At 41.5% G+C, this 25,132-nt stretch overlaps 1 protein-coding gene across 2 annotated transcripts in view; it reads right to left on the reverse strand.

Annotated features, from left to right (window-relative positions):
* Window positions 1-21,987, reverse strand: part of LOC128890587 (uncharacterized) — a 29,655-nt gene extending 7,668 nt beyond the window's left edge. The window contains exon 1 of one of the 2 annotated variants that reach the window (XM_054149238.1): window positions 21,882-21,987. In XM_054149238.1, the coding sequence (XP_054005213.1) occupies window positions 21,882-21,891 (10 nt within the window). In that variant the 5' untranslated portion in view covers window positions 21,892-21,987. Of the gene's footprint in view, window positions 1-16,457; window positions 18,265-21,881 lie in introns of those variants that run through there. The other variant, XM_054149237.1, reaches the window with a different exon arrangement.
* Between the last annotated feature and the right edge of the window lie 3,145 nt (window positions 21,988-25,132).

Raw genomic sequence — 25,132 nt, forward strand, 5'->3', positions numbered from 1 at the left:
CTGACACGGTAATAAGTAATCCGCTCACAATGCGGACAGACGCGTTAGGTGTTGTCAATCGTCGGAAGCATTGAAAATCGTTCCCGACTCGATCCTCCGTGGAAAATTAATCCAGTATTCAGTTGTTAACCATAAATTTCTAACGAACGTATCCCTGGTGGTTATTTAAATATGAACTTAGGTTGACAATAAGTCTCGATTCGATTAGCCCGTTGCCCATAGACTGGAGGGAGCCGTCGCACGTGTGTATCTTATCGTAAACTCACGCCTCCTCTTCTTCTCCCGGAATTGCTCTCCACCGCTGGTTCCAGGCAACTCGTATCGCGAGATATACATACTGCGTGGGCGTACGCAGCCGCCGTTAAAGGTGCACCCCATATTGTGTATATTTCTAACGACCATCCCAACTGTAACAATTTGCTACTCATTCGTGTTTCCCCATTCCACATTTTTCCAACACCTCAGGCGTTTGCGAAACGTGCGTTTTCGTGAATACTCTACCACATTACGAGGGTCGCACAATTTTATTGGTGATAGATACAAATAGAAATGAAGCCCCTTATTTTTCTACGTACTTTTCTTCGACAGAAAATACTATGTAAAGTAAATCCAGTATAATTTTTCACCACGTCGTTTTTTTCGATTACATTCCCTACATGGTAATGATAAATAATTGTGAGTTTACAATTCCTTGAAACCTAACGAATGATGTCGTATGAATAATTTAAGAGCTACGCCAAAATTCATCATTATTCAATCTCCTCCTTTAGCGGGTGGTGTTATAAAACTGAAGTAAACGACTAGAGCTGGAGATCGAAGGCGATCAAATTTGTAAATGAAGATGGAACGGTGACACGACGAAGACACGATCCGTCTCCTGGACGAATAAATCCGACAGTTAAAAATCGCAGGAGAACTTTAGATCCCAATCTTCGGAGGTTATAATAACGGTGATATCACGGACGGCATCCCATCCCAATGATCCGCATTCCGGGCAATGTCGTGTTCGGAAGATTGCTTACTCCGCTGTTTAATACGTACGTTCGACATCTCCCGATCGGTTCTCAAAGTGGAATTGCCGCCATTCTCGCGATGGATTCCCTGGATGCCAGTAGTCGACCGATCGGTCGGCCCTCCGGTGATTTGGAGAAAAGGGGCGGAGAAGAGGGTGGAGGGTAGAGGCCTTTTTTCCGCGGAGAAGAGGATGAAGATTGTTGGTTTTGCTATGCCAGTACCGCGGTGGTGAATGCCCCGGGGCGGCAAAAGGCGGTTGCTGCTTTCTGAGAACGGGTCGGAGTTGGCCGCACCGGGAGCGATGATTGCGTGGTGATTAGCCTCCACCTTCGCCTCTTTGGACCGACTCGAACAAGGGAGAAAAGAGAGAGTACTGCCACGGTAAAGAAATTATCTCGGAAGAAAGAGCGCAATACCATTGCCAGGCACGAGCGTTCCGCCGAATTGCTCGATAAACAAACGACAGAAGCGAATAATGGAACGTTTTGAATTTTCGTTGGGATCGCACGCCAGCTAAATGCTTGAAAGCACTTTGGCTGTCTGAAGATGTTGCTAAAGAATTTGGAAATTTATACAAAAAAAAAAGAAATATTTTTAATGCTGAACAAAGCGCAATCTTCCATCCTTTCCTTTATGTCTCGTAAATTAAGTACCACATGAAATCCTTTATTTTAAATTAATACAACACAAAATAATTCGAACAATTATTTTCCTTGCTCTGGGTTCAGCCAATCCTTTACCCAGTCTTGAATTAGTTACCAGGCTGTTACGCTAAATCGAACTTTTCAAACCCCCGATGCATTGTATTCAACAGTTTGCCATACACGTATCGACGCCAGCACCCGAAAAGCTTGCCAGTGCAAACGTTCAAGTATCGGAATACATTTCGTTAGTGCAATGTCATTCAAAATGGTAAGTGGGACGCGTCTCTGCATCTCCTCCCGTACCTTTCCTCTAGTTCACTCCATCCACATGCGCGCCGCATGCACGCACACGTGCGTATGCACAAATCGTGTTTGTACACCGAAGGTGTACCATCCTCATCCGCACCTACGACAAGAATATAGCGTACTATGTGCGAATACACGGTGGGCACCATAGGAAGAGGCAGGTTATGCATGGCACGCAACATTTAATACGAGACGCACGCGGAGGGTCGTCGGGAATAGTCTGCAGAGGCGTCGAGCTTTCTCCTCGCTTCGAATCGCAAAACGATACGATAACGTATATCCATTAACCTTTATTATCGCTACACCATCTCACTCGTTGAGTATGAAATCCGGTAACATTCTTCGACGACTTCTTTTCAAAATGCACCGTGGAAAAATGTGAAACGCCCTTTTCGTTCCCCTGGTTCCAGACTCGTGTTGTCATAACAAGAATGGAGAATCGGGTCATCATCGATCGCGAGTCATGTCTCCGCCAATGAAACCTGACGTCACGGATGCGCCAGACAGATTAGCGGGGCGCACGAAGATTTGCATTTTGTCTGGCGAGACTAGCGCGTTGGATATTCCCCGTTAGTGGACGACCCCACCCATAAACAGCCGCGACGCCGAAGGATTTTAACTCGCCAGGGTTGCACGTTAACCTTCATCCTTTACCTTCCACCCGCCAATTCTGATGCTGCCGGCTCCTTTTTTTTCTCCTTCTTCGCCCTTCGTCCTTTTGCTCTCTTTCTTCTCGCTGTTCTCCGTCCCGTTCGTCATCGGCGTGTTCTCATATTTATTCATTCTTGTCGCCAATCGTTGTCTCTACCTGTTACACCTTATCATCGAGTTCCCGCGTCGTTTAATGTATCATGTTCCATCAGTTCGTGTCACTTGTTACTCTACTATTCAAATTAATATTTAAAGCGTACCTGAAAATTTTATAAAAAAAAAAAAACATTTGGGTCGTTTTATTAAATTGCCTTATTTTTTAGTTAAAGTAAATATCAAATAAAACCCTTAAAAGCGTTGGGAGCTGCCGATAACAAAATTGAAATGTAATTCGGAGTGCAAAGAATTAAAGGTGTCAGATGCGATTTTCCTAGCAAGGCATCCAACGTATAGGGTGGACAGAATCCAAGTTTTCCGAGTCTGTGAATTTTGTCATCTCCTCCATCCTCGTAAAGAATCTTGGCCATTTACCGCACCGAGTTTATCAAACATCGATAAGAATATAAACATAATCTGGGGCATGAACTTATGGGACGACCTAATCATTTTGCGTCGACCATAGAGTACGCGTTCGCGTATACGTGTGTCCGAAGGTGCTTTACGGTATTACGACGATATGGATCACTGATGTCATACTGACGTCATCTATCGTTTATATCCAGAGGTGACAGTCTACCGTTGGCATCGGTGCAAGCGTTGATCGGGAACGACGTTTCACGACCGCATCGCGGCAAGGCAGGGCGAGGGGACGCGGTCCGCTGGAATGCACGAGATCGGCTACTACGGCGTTCAATGTCATCGTCGATTACATTATCTCGAATCCTCAGCCGGCGATAGGCCGCACACGCGCGCGCACACGTGCGCAAGAAAGCGCTCGCGGGGGCCGATCCTGTATGCGTGAATCGCGGTCGATGGTATCGCGACTCTCTCGCGTCCTCCTGCCTCCTTTCTTTCCCGAACGATTGCGCTACGGCCTGTCTTCTCCCTTTTTTCCATTCAAAGATTGTGCGTGGCTCGGCGTTTCGCCAGATCCACGCGCGTACATCAACGTACGAAATCATCAATGTAAACTCGTTCCCAAGGCAATGGCCTCTGCCGCCGCGAGAGAGAAAGCTCCACCTTCGTGTTGTCAAACGCGACGGTGGTAAAAGTTATTGGACGCGACGACACCTTTCGATCGGAGGAATACAGCTGGACCGCGAAAGAGGAAATGGAGCTAGGGAAAAACTACAGACAATTTTCAGCTAGTTCTGCGAAATTTAACTTTTCACTCGGATGTCTTCTCTAAGCGGATGTCGTAAGATTTGTTATCTTAGCTTGTATCACAAATGCATAAAATATAGTAATTGCATAAATTTGTCAAAAGTACACGCTTCCTTGAAGATTCTCATTCAAATAGCACAAAAACTAATCAAAATATGGTATACATACATACTGAGATGTAACGTAACAAAATATGAGTCGGTGTTACGCAGAAAGAGAATTATTGAAGTATATTTTTTAAAAATAGGAGAAAAGTGTAATACCATTTAAGAATCGGCCAACGTTATATCATGACTCTTATCGGAGGGTTTCTAGGTGGAACGGTATCGATTGTCATTTAGCGGTAATCGTCCGCTTTCCTTGCTTTCGTGCGAAAGTTCATCATGAATATTCACGCTAAATGCTCGCGAGGCGACATTACGCGCAAGAAAAGTAGATTATGCAAACGGTTGTGAAATTGCCGCGGTCGGTGCGTTTAAAACAGAATAAAAGGAACATTGTGATTAATGGTCAATAATATACATTATTCATCGCGCGCATTCTTGTCAGTCTAGTTCTTAGCGACGACTGATCTTTCTTGGAACATTCCAAGAGAAAGACAACCGAAGAAAACATTTTCCACTCCCGTGTTCATTCACGCTCATACGCGTCCCCTGTCCTTGCGCGTTGCAATTAGAAATCGCGTCGATGAACAAAGAGTTAGAAGAATTTTGCGTTGCCAGTGGATACGCATACGCCGCTTCTTTAGAACTTTCGTTCGACCATTAGATGCTCGGGAACGACGCGCAATGGACAGATACTGGTCGTTTCTTTCTGTCGCGCCTGAGAGCAATTTGCCATTTGTCGCGCGTTCGATTTCGCGAAGGGTCTTTACGACCGACGTCGTAAACTTTCATTCATGCCTCTCTTCGAGGATTACAACTGCTCGTGAAGCGTTTGCGAATGATCATTGCTCAATCGAATCTCAATTGAATCAATCGAAAGATTGGAATAATATTATTTATTTCTTATTCGTCATAATTAAACAGTTGCCTTTCGAAAAAAGTATATATCAATAGAAAGTTTAATTAATCCAACGAATGTTTGTACGAGCATGTGTATTTATCGATAAGAGCATCACAACTTTGTATCCTAAAAATACATCAAGGGTTTTGCAGTCGTAAGTTGCGAGGGCACTTTTACCACTCACTGTACGCGCATATTTAAAAGTTCCATGTGAAACATGCTTCAAGGATTCCATTACTGGATTGCGCTTATCTTTAGAGGGTTTCCGTACCTCTCCTAATGAGAATAAGGATGTTCGAGGCAGTAAACATACCGACGTCTCGACCAAAGGCAACAGTGTTATCGGATTAAAGCAAAATAATTTCACGTGAAACCGTAAAATCGCGCAGCTCACGTCACATTACGGATAGCGAAGAGTTTTGTGTGACTAACGGCGGGCGGTCCGGTCCGTTCGTTTCGACGGGGGCATAAAATCGAACTCTCATACCGCAGCTTATAGCGTCCTTTACGAGGATCTCGCGCATCGGGTATATACAGAGATGTCAGCGGGGTTTTTAGATGGAACTGGGTGCGTGCACCACGCCTCGAGGTCCCTTTACGATCTTTACGATTTCCACGCATTGTCGAACACGCCGAGCCGATAACAACCTCGACCTCGGGGTCATAAAGTCGCTCGACTCTGTCGCGAGGTGTCATCGCGCCGATGCTTTTAATACTCATCGCGCCCGGTTTGGTTCGGTGATTAAAATACGAGACACGGGTATACAAGGTTGCCTTAACTTTTTTACGAAGACCTCGTTTCCTATTTTCGTTTTGGACGTCGAAGTGTATACCCATCGTGAGAAGCTTTAAGTTACCTCTTGGACTACTATGCGAAGCGTTAGCCAAGAGTTCTTGGACACGTCGTTTTGCATATTTTTATTTAGCATAGATTACGAGTTTTTAACTAATTGTGTTGTTTAATAATTGTGAGTTCAAGTTTAATGTTGAGTATGTGAAAGCTGTAATCAAAAATCTCAGTGGATAAATCGATGGAAAAAGCATAGAAATATTTTTTTGTTCTTTAGTGAGGATTTCAACGCACCAGAATCTGGTGATGAGATAAGATTTCTTTAAATTTTTTATCTGCTTTTAATACATATCAAATATTTATATCAGACATACTGTGTCACTAAAAAATGTTGCCAAATATCAATATTTTTTTCAGCATGAAAGGTGGTAGATTATAGTCTAATCACTTTATCTTGGTCGCCCCCCTATGTAGACTAAACAGCTCGGTTGACACGTAACGTCATGCAAGATAAAAGAGTCTGGTATATTAATTACAATCAGTAGCTTTGCCGACCAATTAAACTGCTATTTATCACGTGCTATTTATCCGTCATATATTATTCATCCATTCGTCGCATATTGCTATATATCCGTCATTGAGCATAATGAACTTTGGAATATTGAATAGTTAGTCGAGAGGCTAGACTTCCAGTCACCATTGAAACTTACGCAGCAATTCATGTAGCGACAAAACATTTATAGCAACAAACTATCGTCTGGGTGTCGCTAGATCGCCCTAGCGAAGATATCGCGCGCGAAGGGTTGCAAAGTGGAACATGTAGATGAAAGTTGAGACTAACGCATTCCCATGCGGTGCTAATGTAAATCCTTCGCAATAGACGGCGATACGAAGAATGCTAGCCTGGATCCCCTTGAGAGCCACGATGTATGTGGAAATTGAAACGCGATCGAGTCACGAGCACGTGGTACCGCGTGTGTAAACGTGACTGGTTCGGCGGCGTGTCCGTGGCGAATACGTTCGTGTGATTCGTGCGTGCGTGCTCGGTTGCTGAGATCGAGCAACGGTGGCCGTTCGTGTGTCGCGCCGATCATTGAACCGACTTTACAACAATCGTACTGAATCAAAGTTGTCGGTGGTCAGGCACAAACCCGCTGGCTCCACCCACGATCCGTGACCGAGAGTCTCTTGATGCGTGGTCATTGTTTTCTTTCCCTTTCTTTTCATCAGAGGTGCGAGACATGATTCAACGAATGGCTGGTGGTCTCGACACCGACCATTTATAAAACCGACCAATGACTATTTTCTAACACAAAGATACATATCTTGATAACGAATTAATGTAATCCGTCGGCGCTAGGCTGGTCTAGAGATTGAATTTTCACCCGTACAAGATAAACCGGCTTTATTAGTCGAGATAAAATCAATCGATTCATTTCCATTTTGCGAGTGCAACGTTCACCTCGGTCGTTTTTCGCGACAGTATCTGGAAAAATCACGGGGCGGTAATTAAGAGCGGAACGGGAAGAATTTTTTGACATTCTTTGAGTGTTTTCTGCGGTGAATATGTATAGTGAGTGACTTTAATATTCGAATACACTATTTTTACTTTGTCTGCGATGAAAGAATGTAATTGAGGTATGTAATGTGTTAAAACATTTACTTTCACTGAATGACTAATTTCTATGTTACTTTCATATTCAGACACTTTGTTTAAAAAAAGAGTTACTTGTCAAATATAATATTCGACGAAATATTAGTGTTTATTTACAAAAACCAAAACATCGTTTAAGAATTTTCATAAGTGTTTGAATATCAAAGTAACATCAAAATAAAGCACAATTATGTTTAAGATTCGTTTCATTAGAAACACAATGAATTAAATAAATAAACTTTCTACTTTTGTTAACTAGATTCAAGACAAAGATTAAAAGACAAAATCCTGAAGCTTCTTTTATTAAACCCTTCACTTTTATTAATTAATATATAAATAAAATAATGTTATATTAAGTGTACAATTCGCGAAATATTCCCAAAATCGTTTAGAGTAAATATTAAAAATTCCGCCGACCGGAAAGGGTTACTTGCCCTACTTCCCGAAGCGTGGACACTTAGACCTCGCGAGTAAAAGAGTTGCGTACAAATTGAAACTGGTATTGTTACACGAGAGCACGGAGACCGTAGAGCGAGTCCTTCACGGATTCTACTTTCAATCGATCGCGATGCATCGCTGCATTTGTATAATATAGTGAGCGCTCATGGTACTCTGCGCTCTCAGCAGACGGACCACAGCCCTGTAGTTCGACATGAATGAACGCATCGCTCATTGCGCACAGGGCCCCCGAAGGCAGAGAATAGCAATCAGCCGCGCGATGAAGGGCGTCAGGTGGCGAGAGATCGTAGATGGGAGCTTGTCTTCGGACGGTCGTACGACCATTGCTTATTGCACGTTTCGTAATTGGCCTGACTTCAGAATCAATACACCCCAGGCTATCGGTTCAGGATCACCGCGGTGTTCACGGTACCATCAAACCCAGCTACGACCAATTACATGGTCGGCGATGTCGATCCTTCCGAGGATCTCGAAGTAGAGTACTAGACGGTCCTTAGAGTCTAGTCCCCAGAGGCAAACGATACACTCCAAGGGGCAGTATTTAGAAATAGATAGTTTATTGGACCATTGGGTATATTTAGATGTAATGTATTGTAACCCTCTATGGGACCTTGAAACTTTCAAAGTACTATATTGACATATTAGCAAATAATTCATGTCTTTGTTTATAAGGTGACGTAGACATATTTGATGTATGCTCGTGTTCGTGACGTTCAACATAAATATATATGTAAAGAAATGCCGATACCATGGCGTAAGTCTTTTTAAAACACGTTTGTGGATTATACGTGCACCTAAAACACGAAAGTACGTCATATTTTACAAATCTAGTGGCAGTTTACGGAAGTAAGTGCATTTCCACGGCGTAACCGCGATTTGCTTGAGGCCCTGTAATTGCCATCGTAGGTGGTAGAACGGAAGACTGTGCACCGAGGCCTCGTAAAGCTCGATTTGCTGCGTAGCGTATAATTTAAACATTGCCTCATTTCTGTAGCGAACTGTGCCACCCGCACTTTAAACCTTCTGATCCGTATGCATGAATATAAAAATTTCGCGAGAATGGAGAGTTGCAATACGTTGGTCATACGGGTTTATAAACAATTATATCTAATATTTTCAAATACTTTATGGCAATGGTTGACAAACTACTTCAACTTTGGATTTGACTTGATGCACTAGATAGAATTTTTTAAGCAATACAAGATTTTGAGTTATTTTTTTAAGTTCAATTGTGGAAGAAATAAAATAAATAAAAATAGGAAGAAAGTTTGTTTTAAGGTTTACTCCTTGGTAAGAAATTAATGAAAGTTTACAAGAGTCTGAATTAAAATGCGTCAAATTAAAAATACCTAATTTTGGGGCTCGATCATTCGACATAGAATGTTTCGAGCAACATTGCATTACGAGTTCTAAAGAATTCAAAATTAGACATAATTTTGCCCAGTAACTACAAGATGATCATGTGGCTACTGTTCATGCTAAATATAACTATTATACCTTATGTACCTCAATGTAAGTTGAAAAATGCAATCGGTCAGCTGATAACATGTTGCGAACTGTAATTATAAATGAATATACTACCATCGATATACAAAAAAGAAAGACACTTGCAAGGCTGGACTTACAGAGTCGAAATGCGTTACCATGAACGAGAAACGAGAACGATCCACTGACGCGTTTTATACCACCGACAAGGAATATGTAGCTGCTGGTGCTTAACGCATTCGTAAATCCCTGCAATTAGCGGCTCGTTTCAGATAACGAAACCGTAGTTAATCCTAAATTGCAATAACTGGAACGTTTCCTTCTCTGGAAGCAACCACCGCATATCGGAATTTGCTACAATCGTGGTAGATTCCATAGGGAAGCAGTTAAGGGTGTACTCACTTTTACCTGGGAGAAAAAATTGATTTTATAACCAATTCATAATTTAGCAAGTAATAATAAGTAACTCTTTTGGCATCAAGAATAATATTGTGTTTTGCGTGAAAAGTGCTAGTTAAACTTATCAGTAGCCTTATCTATCTGATCATACCTTTGGAGTGATGACATTGATCGTTTAGACAATCTGTTCGAATTGATTATGTACTAATAAATTTTCAAGTAATTGGAGACTGTTAGAACGGTTAATAGCGTCACGTCTAAAACAGGATCTGCTGGATAAGCCTTATTAATGAGTTCAACTATCAGATCCGAGACAAGGCGTGTAGTAAGATTGCTTTTCGCGTCGAAAATTATACTTATTACACAAAAAAGATTAGCATTTATTTGTACAACGTCTAAGAGTTCAAATTAAAAAGGTAAATTCAAAAACAAAAGATAAACGCAATGAAAAATGAAAAAAGTTGCACATTTTGCCACTCATTAATTTAGAATCTTTATTCATTGCTGCAAACACAAAGACCGAGGAATCGAATACGACTCAAATAAAATGTTTACTAAGTTTGGAGTTAGTGTTACCAAAAAATTCTGATGCAAGCATTTTTCTCCTTCGTATTTATAGTCTTATACGATTATTAACCGACTTCGAAAGGGAGGAGGTTACTCAATTCGACACGTATATTTTTTTTTTGTCCATCAGTTTTGCTATCAATTCGACACGAATTGTATCGAAACGTGTCACATTAACTTCGCGTAACACAAAGGGGTAGTAACACGATCGACGTTGAACCTGACAGTCGAATTGATTAGATGTGTTTACTCGTAAATCGTGAAACAATGACTCAAGATCGCCCTTGTTTCAGTATTGGTAGCGTATCTCGGGAGACAGTAGGTGATCGGGCCGATGGCCTGTAATCGGTAGTCGGGCAGGCAAACCCGTCAGAAAACCAGACGAGAATGCATGAAACTGAATTTATCTCGAGCCTGGTTTGCTCCGTAGACTGTTTTATTCCTTCTCTCTCGGGGCAGTGCTCGCATCGTTTCGCAGCCAACGAGTACGATTAACAAATTGGCGTAAAAAGTAATCCCGCGGACTCGACAAAATCGACGCACGTTGACGTACCGGCGACATGTGTAAGTTACGCCTGCGTATCTTGTCAACTGCATGTACGTCGGCTACCGCCTACCACGTTCGGCCTGTCACGTCTTGAGTAATTTCATTGGAGGCACCGAAAAAGTCGATGTGGAAAGGGAGGGTGAGAGGCGAGCGTGTAACTTTGATGTTTGCTTGGTTTTACAATCGACTGGACGACTACGTATGTACGTGTACTGCCGTTTTTCCTTACACCTAGTCTTACAAAACGGAAAACGAGAATTTTAATCGTAGTGAAATGTTGAAGATTTTCGACAAATAGCATTGCCTCAAACCGAAAGTATCATGAAACAACAGGATGTTTCAGAAGGACAGTTTTATTGTTACAAGTACTACGGTAATAAATTAACGCCATGGTTCACCAATAATGGGCTTCCACGTGAATTTATCGTAACCATTAATCGCTGCAAAGCTGACCATTACAATGTACCAGCATCACCTTCGCGTGTAGTTTAAGATTTAAATTATATTACTTGACAGTGCTGTCTATGCAACACACCGTGATCAAAGTTAATTAAAGAAGTATAAAAAGTAAAATTATATTTATCTTAATGTATAGAAATTACAATCGAACTATTATGTAATCAATCTTGTACATGTATTTAGAGGTTTTGAAAAAACTGTAATTTGAAAATTTACAATTCTATTCAAATATGATTCAAATCGTATCTATACCAGTGTATCTTACTATTACCTTACACAATTAATGTACAAGCACCTTATATTCTTTTCGTGGATTGCCACTATAATTACACTCAAGTTTAGAATTGCTAATTTGAATGAAGAAACATGGCTAACGAAAAGAAATAAATAAAATCATTCAAATCAAATAAAATACGTCATCCTTTTTCACTTTATTGTATCAGGCAGTTTTGCAACGAAAACGTTACCTAGAGGTGACCATAATGTTTCGTCGTGTATAGTGTCGCATCAACAGCCTGGGCGCTGGTATAATATTTTCATTTCACGGTGGAATGCCCGTCTGGCCCATATAATATGTCCAGTGAACCCTGATGAACCCGAAACCACAGCCAAATGCGAGTCCAAGTCATCCTTAAATCTCTTTCTTTTTATTACCGTCGCAGTAACTTACAAAGGGACACGCGAAAATGTTGCGCATCGTTCGAAATTCGAATCGTCTATTTGGAAGGTTTGCCGAGATTTTATCACTTCATTGTACCCGAACTCCGAATTGTCCGCTCGACGATATGACCGTAATGTGTACGAAATAGTTTTTTGTTAATTCGTGTAATTTTCTGTAGAAGTGAAGGGGCCGATACAAGGACAAATTGCGATTGGTGCAATTTCGAATGGTTTTGTCTCGCGACCCTATTTCGATGATTGGAATGCAGCGTATACTTTAAGTCGGTGAAATTGCTTTACCACTTTCACCCTTAAGGTTTAAATTTTCAATACAACGACCTTTTCGTGGTGGACAAAAACAACATGCAACGAAATTGGAACGCACGTGGACTCGAAAGAAAGCGCGGAAAGCATGCTAGCATTATACATACACTTCACTTTTTTTTTTCGTATAATCATTTAGTAGTATTGTATGTATTCTTATACGGATTGGTTGGTTATAAGAACTTGGCTACGGTGATCTTGGCTAAGTTAAATATCATTTGTTTCTGATTTCGATAGATATAATCTTAAATTGCTTAATTTTTAAGCCATTTCTTTCACTTGCAATTAGTCAATATTTGGAAAAAGTACCGAAACCCCTTTTAATTAAACATGAAGTCAATAAGTAATATATTTTTGATTCGGCCACGTAAAATAATCATCACTCTCTCAAAATCAGATAATCAAATAATCGCCCACGTTGAGAAACAATGTTCAAGTTGCAAAAGGGTTAAACGACCATCTCCCGATGCAGAGTGACAACTTCATCGAGCCAAGCATACAATTGTTTGTGCAAACGATAAAGTAGCGATCCGTAAACTCTGTAGGATCGTTACTGTCGCCCGATACCGTTCTTTTCACACGGGCGGCTGGACCAATGCCTGGTAAAAGAAAAGACTCCTCTTTCGTTTGTTTCACTCAACCTTCGCGAACGATCGCTTTCGTCTCGTACACCACCAAGAGCAGTGAACTTCTCTCCTTGCCCCGTCGCGAATCAGTGAAAACGTTGGTATACGCGAGCGTCCAGGATGATGACGAGGCTCCGTCGACGTCCACCCCGTCTTCGTCCTCGGAGATCTCTCGTCTTCGTCACTTTCGGTAAGGTACGAGACCACCTCTGGGGCGTACGAGTGTTTGATAAACCGGTTAAGGCCCATCCCCGGATCTGTTTGCCTTTGGGTTTTGTAACTTTACTAGTGTTGTGACTCGACTCGGAGCTAACACGAAAAAAGGGTCCGCGATGGTACCCCGAGCAAACAGTCCGTGTGTGTCCCGGATCAACACGGCGCACGCCTCTATCGGCGACCGTAGCCTACTCGCATGCGGAGGAACACGCGGATGTGGAGGACGTGGCGGCCACAGGCGGACTTGACTTTCCACGATACGTTAGCTCGTAATCGAGGAAACCTTACGTTTCACTCGCTCCTTTCAGGCTTGGATTTCCATCCCGCTCTGAAAAACTCTTCTGAACAAACACCAAACAGATTTGTTCGAGTCCCGACAGACTGGGCGGGGCAGCAGATAATTACAGAGTGCGAAGGTAAACAAATAACACGAATTGGGGACACTTCGATGAGAGCTTAACGCGTAGTTAATTAGAACGCTAATTAGTCGTAAACGTAATGTGCTAACGTGAAGCATTTCTAAGTGTTGTTGCGATTTGTTGGATGACGAGATTTCTAGTGTGAAAATGAATGTTTTTGTGATACGTGCAGGAGAAATTAATTAGCGTGCTTCGAAATGCGAAACTTATGTTTGACAATTAATTCACTATTAATTTTAGTAATGGAAATTATGTTTGATGAAGTAGCAAATTGAGATACATGTTGGTTTGTAAATCATACAGTTATAATGAAAGGGATGCACATCAAGAGATGCAACATGCGCTCTTAAATCGAAAAACAAATATTCACTCGACCAAATGAAAGTTTCAACAAAATTTCATCTCTATCACCTCTACTAAAATGTACTGATTGGCAGCAAGATACGGGAAATTGTTAATTACGGCCGGTAGTGATCAAATATCTTGCTGGAATGTGATTTAAAGACATTTCGTAAATGATGTGCAATTCTCTATACACGTATTTATAAAGTAGATCATATGGATTCATATAATAAGCCAATCACGTGTAACGAGATGCGCAATGTATAACGGTTAAGGTAATTGGTATTAAATTATGAGGTCGGGAAGATTAAAAAATTTTACGTGGTTTTGTGTTGTATATGAACAATATAAGCCTTTATAGTAGCGTTCCGAGACGAACTTAGTTATCTTAGTTTAGACAGAGTTATTTATCTTTTTAATAAAGTTCCAAGAAGCATACGCATACACACTTCACGCCTGTCCTTTATTTCCATCATCCCAGTTTTTCGTCTTTTCTTAAAGATTTATTTATGAATTTATCAGAAAAGTTTGCGAAACAGAATTTTAGAAAAAAAGTGTGTATATTTGGAAAACTTATGTATCAACGCATACATATTTGAATAGTAGAAGAAAATACCCAAGATACTTATTAAGTATAAATGTAAATAAAGTTTCTCGAAATTTATATAGATGGTTTCATTTTGTATTGAATTGAAGAATGGTATCGGAATAACAACCCAGCAAGGTGTTAATTTTAAAACGCAATATTTCGTTACATTTGAATATAGTCTTCCTTGATTCAAGACCACAACATAAATACTTGTAGAAAGTTAATATTACGAGGACAGAAAAGATCGAGGAAAGCGAGCGAGCGCATATCTTTCTCCACGACCATTATTTCCAAATCCAAATAAACACGCGAGGAGCGATGCAAGGCGCGTTGATTCCCTTTTAACTTAGCTTAGTCACTCATCTACTAATTTACCCATTAAAGATCTCTTAGTGATCGATGAGGTATTAATTATATTCGTTCGAACGACGATGTCATACGAGACCATAACAAAGCAACATTTCTTTCCGTTATCAGTTCTTGAACGTTTCATGCAAGTCTATGCCTCGTTATCATTGACAAATAATGATGAAGTTAATTCTTATTTTAAACTCTTTAAATTTTCGTTGAAGGTATTGCCATAGACTATTACCATTAATTATTATCGGTCGACTCTAGCACAAGTAGATCCTAAACGCAATATTATGATCCATATATACTTCTTTCTGCAGAATAGAAAGATATCGCAAAAGACTCGATACATCATACGATGGAGCGACTGACTCAGACATAATTTACGATCGATTGATCAACAGTATTTAAGTTCCTATTCCCATATGCACAAACAAAAGCGGCAGGAAAAGAATTTACGAAACAAACCAAGTTTCAATTAATTATGCGTAATTAATACGTAATTAATCAATGGCATGAACGCAATCGTGATATCGAACGTTATATTCGATGAAATAAGAGGCAAAAAATCGGACAGTCATGATTACTTTCCCTTTTCATGAAAAAATCTAACGCATTCCACGAGTAAGATAATACATAACGATAATAAAGTAATTTTGCGAATCTATTCGACGACTGCGTTTAGTCGAGACGATTATCGCATAATTACGATATAAGAAATACAGCCGTCTCCACTTGTAACGAAAACGAGGAAAACGTGATTATACTACATAAATATTCCCAACAGACATATCAATTTAAACGAACGACCATTGGTTTTACATAAAAAAAAACAACTTATACTGTGGTGTAGTAGATACTTTTACTATTTATGCGATAAATGATATGAACTCATCTATTTGTAAATTGCGTTGTAAGATGTGCATTCTAGGTTATCAGATTAATCTCTTGAGGGCCGAATTATAAATGGATTTTTATTTATTGTAATCGAATATGTACAAACCAATGCAATTTTGTAAACGGTAATTTACTAATATATATGTGTGTGTCAACATCCGTCAAGAGGTTAAAAATATACGTTTGGAAAAAGTATTTATACTAACGGAGCTTTCCTATATGTTAATAGCGCAAAGAAATATCGGAATTGCAATATTCTTGATGCGCTCCAAGATTTTCTAAAACGTTGGGGGAAAAATCGTGTAATCGTACGACGTGCAAAGAAAGCCGACATCCTATATATCGCGGAGAATCCTCACGTGTCACTGCATCATTATGTACATTTACAGCAAAACTTGCTGTCAGATACACCTTGCCGTTAGTTCTTTCCTGCGAGTGATTCCACGAAACAATTGCGGCATAAATAAACCGCAATTTTCCTGCAAGTACGAGGGGAAAAACAAACGCGGGTAATGAAGTATTTGAGAACTCGGAGAGCAAATAAAACGTATCGGACAACCGTCTATGAAATCGATGGTAGCTAATAATTATTGTACGATCGGCCGGGAGTTGTTCGTTCAAGGCGCAGTTCCGTTGCACGTTTCGCGAAAGATAGACGAGAGAAACGTACAGTTCGAAATACGATGTAAAAACTAGAGAGAAAGTGGGTAGAATTTAACAATGTACACACACCGCCTTAGTGTGGCGAGGGCGAAAGCTCCAGCCACCAGCAGCTCGAAGATCATCTCTTCCTCGTAGTCCTGCAGGAGAGTCTTCGGCTTCTCCCGTCGTTACCGCCTGCTCGCATCCACTCACGCACTTCCGGTCCCGCCGCGACGCGAGGTGGTTTTCCCCGGAAAGTCAGTATCCCTCTAGATCGGTGGCGATCGTTGCGTACGCGAAACGCGGAAACAGTAACCAGCGGAAGACACGTACTCGTTAAACCAATCGAGACGGCATAAGGTAAACGCGTCAGATCGATGTCAGCGTGACATAACAGCGCACCAGAAATCTCCACATCGTGAAACCGCGTTTACGAATCCCCTGTGCGATCTCGAGAAATCGCGCGGTGCTCGCCCCGACGTCGGTAACACGATTCGAACGATGCGTCCGCGGAGGAGCGCGTTAGTTGACATTCGAAGGAACAACGTGTCTCTGTTAGGAATTAGGATTCCTTCGGCTGTGCGCAGACTTCCGAGCGGGAGAACTGGTGCGGTTGACCATTCGGCTTGCCGATCTCGTGGTGACTGAGTGGGTCCTCGGTTGCGGCTCCCAGTTACTCACTCGGGCTCACGGACTCACTAGCTCACTACTCACCTCGTCCTCTCGCTGTTGCACGCTCGCTCACCGGCACTCCGGTCCCACCTTCTTCCCTCCTGCCTCCACCTCCTACGACACCCCACCTCCTTCTTCGCCACTCCACCGTACTCCTCCGGCTACCTCTCAGTCCTCCCTGCACTCCCACCTTCGTGCACGCCACCCTCGCCGATCCTTGCCACTCGCTGCGTGGGAGATAGATACGCGTCTTGGCCCTCGTACCACCGATGATTTCATTATACGTACTGTTAACCCCTTAAGCACCGTATGCTTCGCGAACCGTTTCACCGACTTCGTTTCCAACATGGTGTGTGCACCGCCTCGGTTTCTCATGTACGAACCGGTGCAACAACTACCTTTGACTACCGACCCCCTTTTTTTTTTTCAAAGGTACGTCTACTCTTTTTGAGATTCTTGAACGGTGTACTCTTACTTTTTGCTGGCCGAAATTGAGCGTGGGTAGTCTTTTTTAAAATAACAGAGTAGAGATCAGACTGTGTGACTTAACACTTTGCTGACCGGTCACGAGCAAGATAACGGTTGCATTAGTTAATCATGTATCGGCAGTTGACCATTTTTCAGGGAGAGGTTAAAAGTAAGATTTGTAGCAGTGATGGGCTTTTAAAACAAACTTTACTAAAATACTACTGTCGGTCTATGTTGATAACTCTTAAATGTGCAATGAATTGTGTGTATTAATGACGGATCGGTTTTTAAGTGCAGGGGATACTCCATTATCTTGGTATTTTTTTTTTTTTTAAATTTTGTTTAGAATATAGTTCAAACCCAAAAAATCCTTTAATATGTGAAAATTCGTAACGTAACTTGCACATGCATAAATTGTAATAATTTACAAGGCCAGAGAATATACTTTTAGATCGTGCTTGTACAATTTTAGAAACAACTGTGTGTTTAGTTTATCATTTAGATTCCGATAAGGTGAATCTAGATCTGAAGTGATCAATTGTCTATCCGTTTCGTTGTAACTTCAAACACTATAAACGAATTATAATTTCAGATATCGATTCAACACATAAAACTAGTCTGTGAAGTACACCTGTCTTTGTGCGAAGGAAGCTTTACTCTCGAGTAGTAATATATGTTAATATTGCTCCGAAATCAGTTTTTATTAACGTCAACGCGTTACTTCTCAAAATCATGATATAATTTCTGTAAAAATGCTAGTGGCTTCTTTCCTATACATGTATAGCTCGCAATACGTAATCGAATAAGCACTTGAAAAATGATGCAGGTTAAAAGAATTTGAAACAAAGACAAATGTATGTCCATTTCACGCATTGTTCATGCACGATTTTGTCATCGCAAATACTAAAGTCGAAATATCAGATTAAACGAGTGATAACGCGTAGAGAATCCGTTGACGTGGACAGAAATTCGGGGAATGAATTTATAACCCTCGATTTTAATCTTCGGTTAAGATTGACTCATCGTCGTATACAGAATCTTACTCGTCGACAAGATAAAATGATTTGCATTAGTCTAATACGCGTTCGTTACATGATTTTTGTTTAATGGACAGAAATCAATAACGCTTGTAATGAAATTCTACACAAACGGGTTTAAAAACTGCTGATTATCTAATAATAATAATAATAATAATATAAATTGTTTGAAACTGGTTTGTGTATAATAAGCGGTTGAAAACAGTTTTTAGTCTTTGTGTGCCTTTTTTCTTGACATTCGACTGCAAAGAATTAAAAATAATCGAACGTTGCATATAAGCTACAAAGTTTCATTAAATAATGAAAAGAAAAGTTACAAAAGCTTGGAAACATTTGCGATACGTCAGATGAGTAACGCGAGGTACGGAGCGCCTTTGGTGTTATCATTGTGTTCGAGGGAACAGATATGCACATCGCCGTACACGCCGTCGTAGACGTCACTGATAAGATATTACGTCTATGATTAGATGTGTCGCGCGTCCCACACTTCGATCAAGCGGTTGCGAGACACTCGTTACACGTACTCGATTGCCGACGAGACGGTATCGTGTGTCACAATTCTGGGCAAAGTAATCGCAATACCGCGAAAATGATCGCAAGGTGTTCTTGTATGCATCGACATGGATCCTGGAGGATCCATGGTTGGTCCCATTAGCGCGTGCAAATTATTCGAATATTATGCGCTGCAAATTAGAAAGCACCGCCGAGGTGGCCCGCCGCAATTCTCGACTATGGTGCCGCTCGTCCCGGGATTTTAATTTAACGATGTGCGCGCGCTGCTTTAACACCATGCCCCGGGACAGGTGAAGCTCCTCGGAGGACCCAGCTACAAGGGGATCCAATTACAGCGTCAATTATAGTGTCACGTCGTTAATTAACCGGTAGTCCAGTCTAACGGCGTGTCGTGAACGATCCTTCCGAAAACCGAGTCATTTGGAACGTGAATCATCGCGTTTACACCGAATAGAAACTCCCCTACGGAAGGAACCTGCTAGGTGCATTGATAAAACTAACCCTTTAGTTTCCGTTGGTGCTGTTACCACGACAGATATGTTATCAAACCTCAATGTCACCTTCTTTTTGGTATTTCAGTAATTTACCTGTCTAAATAACTTTCTGGTATAACATCTTTATTTCTATTAACATCTGCTAGTACTTTCTTTCTGTTAAATTTTAAAGGACTATTCTGTTAAATCATGGTTGGAAATACGGATTCGGCTAAATACATCCATCGCGTAACATAATACGTAATTCTGCATATTAATGACACACTTAAAACTTGCATACATTTTATTCCAACTGCGTATATATGCATACACGTATGTTTCTCAACGGAGATGCATTGACATTATCAGGCTAGTTTATCGATAAGAATCAATGGAGTCAGGTAATGTATAGCCAGGGGTTTCCCCGAGTTAAATTGTTTCTGTTCTTACGTCTTCGTTATATAATGCGGCACTGGCGCAGGCTTTTTAAACAATTGGCGTACTTCGGCAGGAAAAACGGAAAATTCTCGTTATGCCTGGCTAACTCTTGAAATCGGCCGATTTCCCGACACGGTCGTTGTTTCCCACTAATGTTGATGCAGGTGTCATGTTTTTGCTAGTCATTAGAACGGAAATACGTAGCACCGTTGCGCGACTTATTTCTCATTCTACGTCGCACAAATTTCTTTGACTATTCTTTCAACAGCTTTGGTAATACGAACGGGATTACAAGAAACACGAAGAAAATTCTATCGTAGATAATGTAACTGTCACTATTCTTGTTTTAGGAAATGGAATGCACTTTTAACTTTTTGTTCTGTTTGGTTGTCATCTTCCTAGACAAGTCAAGAGAATATGAGCAAATAGCAAATAGCAAAAAGTAAGTAGCAATTAATGTAATACGCGAATTTAACGTAGCCATCGACCTAAATATTTTTCACATTCTTACTCGTCCTTACTCAAGAAAAAGTTTGATTTTGATAAAATCACTGATGTATTTCATAATCTATTTTGTCTATGTATCTACCTAATCGCGAATAGTTTAGATATCATGTCATTGTCCGCATTAACCTGTTTGAAGATAAAATCGATATACGACATGTAGATAATCAGCAAAGTATTTTAATTTGGGCATCGTATGTACATATTTTCAAACGTGTACTAATTTCAACTAAAACGCTTCAATAAAATCAATGGCGTGCCTTGTAATCTACTTTGCAAGTGTATCTATACTTAATTGTAAATAGCTTAAGTATCATGTCATTGTTCGCATTTACCTGCGATAAAGTCGATTGAGGTTGAATAGGTGGGGTCAAATATGATTCATGGTTGATAAATAACTGTCGCAATAGTTCAATTATTCGATAAAGAATCTATTTCTCGCAAACTGGAAACAACTTATAGATATATGTTCCCAACGCGGTCCGCACATTGTAAGCAAATTACCCTAAATTCCAACGTAATGATGTGAAAAGCGGTAGAAGCGATAGGCCGATAAAAACAGTAGCTGAGGATCGCAAAGGGAATTAAACTCCGCTACCATTCTTCCCTTATAAAATCATCGAAGTAGTTGAAGCTCGAGCGATTACTCGACCGCCGCATTCTCTATCCGTCTTAGAAAAAGCGTAGAGGAAGCGCCACTTCTTTCATTCACTTTCGAGAATCGAGTCTGGGACAAAAAGGGCGGTAAAAAGACAGCGACTTCTGGCGGGCAACGCGAATGGCGTTCTTCCTGCGAGGAGCCGTGGCACACGAGCGATTCGCTACGGGCGAGTTTGCACCTCCTCGATGGCGAGGAGAAGCTTGAAATCCATTAGTTCCGTTAACGATAAAGATCAGGATCCTTCGCTCACCCCGAGGAACCGCGATCAACGATGGAAAATAAATGCCGCGGTTCCTATGGATCCCGTCTCGTAGAACGCGTCCGCGTGGTCGTTCGAAAAAGAATTACACATACGAGGACGCGGCTCGACTGGAAAATTTATGTCCACGGGATAAGTAAAAATAGCCGAGTATGCGATTATGCTAAAATCGATGAAACTGGCATACCTTGAACTGGAATATCTTCTTTAACCGATCATTGCGTGGCTTTAAAAGATCTCCGAACATCGTTAATTAGCACTTTGTGAACGTTTACGTACGCGGCGTAATTTATTCAAAACGAGCCATCTAAGAAAAGAAAGATGATATTTTCCGCGACGTATCGGAACGCGGGGGTACGCAAGTCGATCGATTTTTCCGTGACATCGGCTATTTTAAACGGAGCCACGCGCTGTGTGCTCGCCGGTAAAACGCTTTGCTTCCTAGAATGTTAGTACGAGATCGTGTCCGATCGTGAGTCATTCTCACCTATTCGCATTCTCCCTGCTCGATGTTAATCCACCTTGTCGACAAGTTTGTGCTCCTCGGTTCCACGAGTATCGTAGGACGTCGCACACCCACACACATACACAACCGCGCGAAAGAGCGCGAGCGCTAACTCGAAAGGGGTCACTCGAACGATTGAGAATCGTGATCAGCGCACGCTCTGTAAGGACACTCACGCCGTATCGGATTAATGAATGACTAGACAGGAGTGGAACTATGAATGAACACCGCATAGCACTAGAGTACTATATAAGCGTGCACGTTGTGGGCGGCCTCCGCTCTCGGCCAATAAGATTCCCTTGCAGTGACTTGCACGCGGTATAATACGATTACATCTTAACGCCGGCTTTTTCTTGGAAATTTACCGACACGCTGCCGATTGCGAGCAATGTTCAATGGATCTGAGCCATCACACGCCCTCACGATATCACCGTCACTTCCGTTTATCGATACACCCGTCGACACTTCGAATTCCGTACACTTTCGGTCCCACGATGATTCATGTAATTAAAAATATCTTATGCCTTAATTGGCACGCGGCGCGAAATAACCGTCGCGTGCACGAGATAATTGAAATAGATGATGTCGTGGCGGTGCGATAGCTTATCTGGAAAATAAACACGGGAAATGAAAAGCGCGGAAGTAGTTTTATTAAATGTATCGTAGAAATAATACTTTAATTACACTGCCGTACAATGAGAATAAATACAACGATGGATAGGTTTTGTAGCCATTCAGCGTGTGTCAAATATGCATGACGTTTTTCAGCTTGGTATACATCTTTTTCGGTGGAAATTGTAAACAATAATTAACGTAAAGAAAAAAGAAATGAAACAAAATACATATTGAAATGTTTACGTACGTGTGTTCGAAAAGTAAGTAGAGTAAGAAAAATGATTTCCATAATATTTTATTCGTATTAAAAGGACTATAAAATTTGCATTTCATTACAAATTTTTGATTTAAACTACTTTCAGAGAAATTTATATATGTAATTCCCCATTTCTTATAGTCGTTTCAAAAAACCAGCTATTACTTTCGGTAATATTCTTTGTTATCGTTTGTGTTGTACGATTAAAATCTTTGATGTATAGGCATGAAATCATAGCATCGCGACGCAGAGATGAATGATAGATTAAAATTATAGGAATGCGTTCTTCTTTTTCTAATCTCCGATGAATCACCGTGGGTTTTTAACAAGTTCACGTTAGATGATGCCCTTTATCGGTTACGTGTTTATTCAATCGTACTCGTTGGAGCGGTTTGCCGTTTCCATTCGCGGTAAACTTATCGCGGTAAACTTATCGCGATAACTCTTTCCATAATTTACAAAACTCTGTCAAACTTTTTCCTTCAACTGGTGAGCACGTTTGAATTGCAGCCCCATTATAGCAAGTGTTATGTAAAAATGACGAAACTAACTGTCCATTATGCGTTAAATATACGACTATATCGGGTTAACAGTAAATTAATAGCCAATGAATAACGTCGATATCGGCACTCGATATTCTATCTACATAATACGCAATAATTATTACTTCGACTGTGATAAATCACGAACATTCCTAGAGTGAAATATTTTACTACTGCCATTTGGAATGGTTCTCGCCGAGCAAGTAGTTATTTACGTTCAAAAATCGGAGCAAGGAGACATTAACCGCGGTACTTAGAAGCGAAGTCGGTGACGCAAGCGTCAGTGAACTTTGCGTGTTCGCCGCGAAGAATAAATCTCGAGGATATGAAATCGTCGATTGTGGCGTTTCAACGTTGCTTTCGAGTTGGCCAGAATCTTTGATACCTCGAAAAATATTAGCAACATCGTACGTTTTCTGTCGTCGCGTGCCAGGGTCCTCTGGATACCCGTTGGTCAAGGACTTTCGGATCCCCCGCTGGTAATCCAGCCGAATCGGGGCCGGTTGGAAAGTTAATTAAATCATCTGATTTACCAATACCCTCGAAGCCAGTTCTCGTGTGCGTGTCTCTGGTGGCCAATTAAACGCGTCAGACTATCTAAATAAGTTATGCCCGTACGAAGATCCATTAGGTGCGTGCAGAAACTCGCGGTTACACGCGTATTACTATGAAAATTTCGTCGAGCATTGTCCGCACGAAGTAAGTAATGGTTCCGAATCTTGGCATCGCGAGAGGTTTCGACCTTGTTATTCGCGCGCATTAATTATGCCAGAGACGACTTTCTCGTGCTCGGTGATACACAACATCGGCACGGTACATGTAAATCTTCCTACTGTGCACGTTTCGGGGAAAGGTGTCGAACCGTACAACGAACTCCGAATTTCTCGGAAGCATAACCATGAGAAAGCGAATGTGAGAAAACAATGGTACGATTTCGAGCCCGATACCTTCGCACTTTGAAAAAGCGCCGGTACTCTCGCGATCCAGTAACGACTTTACCCTCGATCCTTTTTTTCGGCCATTAGTTTGGGGGACCCGTTAGGATTTCGAAATCTTTCTTCGGGGCTCCCCACCTCTCTCTGCTTCGTATTTTCCAGGTTTTTCATGTCGCTTGGTCGGCGTGGAACGTTTCGATGACTTTCGAGTCGCGGTGGCGTCAGTGGTATGGCGGTAGGAGAGAACAGAAAGAAAATACGTGCGAACCTCGAGCACGGTGAAGTCGGTCGGTCTGTTCCTCAAACGCATCCCTTATCTGATCTGCGGCCCCCGAGGCATAGGTATATAATACGGAACACTGGCGATCGCGTTGTCAAAGTCTATCCCAAGCGCATCTCCGAGCCCTGGTCTCCCGCGGCGAATTCGACCATTGTTGCCCCGTTCGGGTCTACCTTCTAAGAAAAAACACCGATCGGGCCGCTATAACTTATTAATATCTGGAAGAAAGTGACTCCCTTCGGCTGCGTAGGCAAATCCGACTGCGAAGGGGCGCAAGAGTCTGTCATTTCCGCGGACTCCCGTGGGAACGGATCTCGCCGCGGAAGACGAAGACCAGGGAGAAGTCGAAGGAAAGCGGCAAGGAGATGCGAACACGCCGGTGGCATTGTGGAGTGTTCTCGACAGGTGCAGGTCCACCTTCCAGGAAACATCCTGCGCCGCTCTGTCAGGAAAGAATTCCGCGAGAAACCGGGACGTCTTTATAAAGAATGTCTGGCGTTCGATGTATGTACAGTTACTCGCAAAATTGAACGCATGCCTATCCTCGTAATAACAAATTTTGGAAAAGTGAATTCAAACCCACATACTTGAGTCGTTCTCAGCGC

Source organism: Hylaeus anthracinus, unplaced genomic scaffold, assembly GCF_026225885.1.
Source record: "Hylaeus anthracinus isolate JK02 unplaced genomic scaffold, UHH_iyHylAnth1.0_haploid 12001, whole genome shotgun sequence".
NCBI lineage: Eukaryota > Metazoa > Arthropoda > Insecta > Hymenoptera > Colletidae > Hylaeus > Hylaeus anthracinus.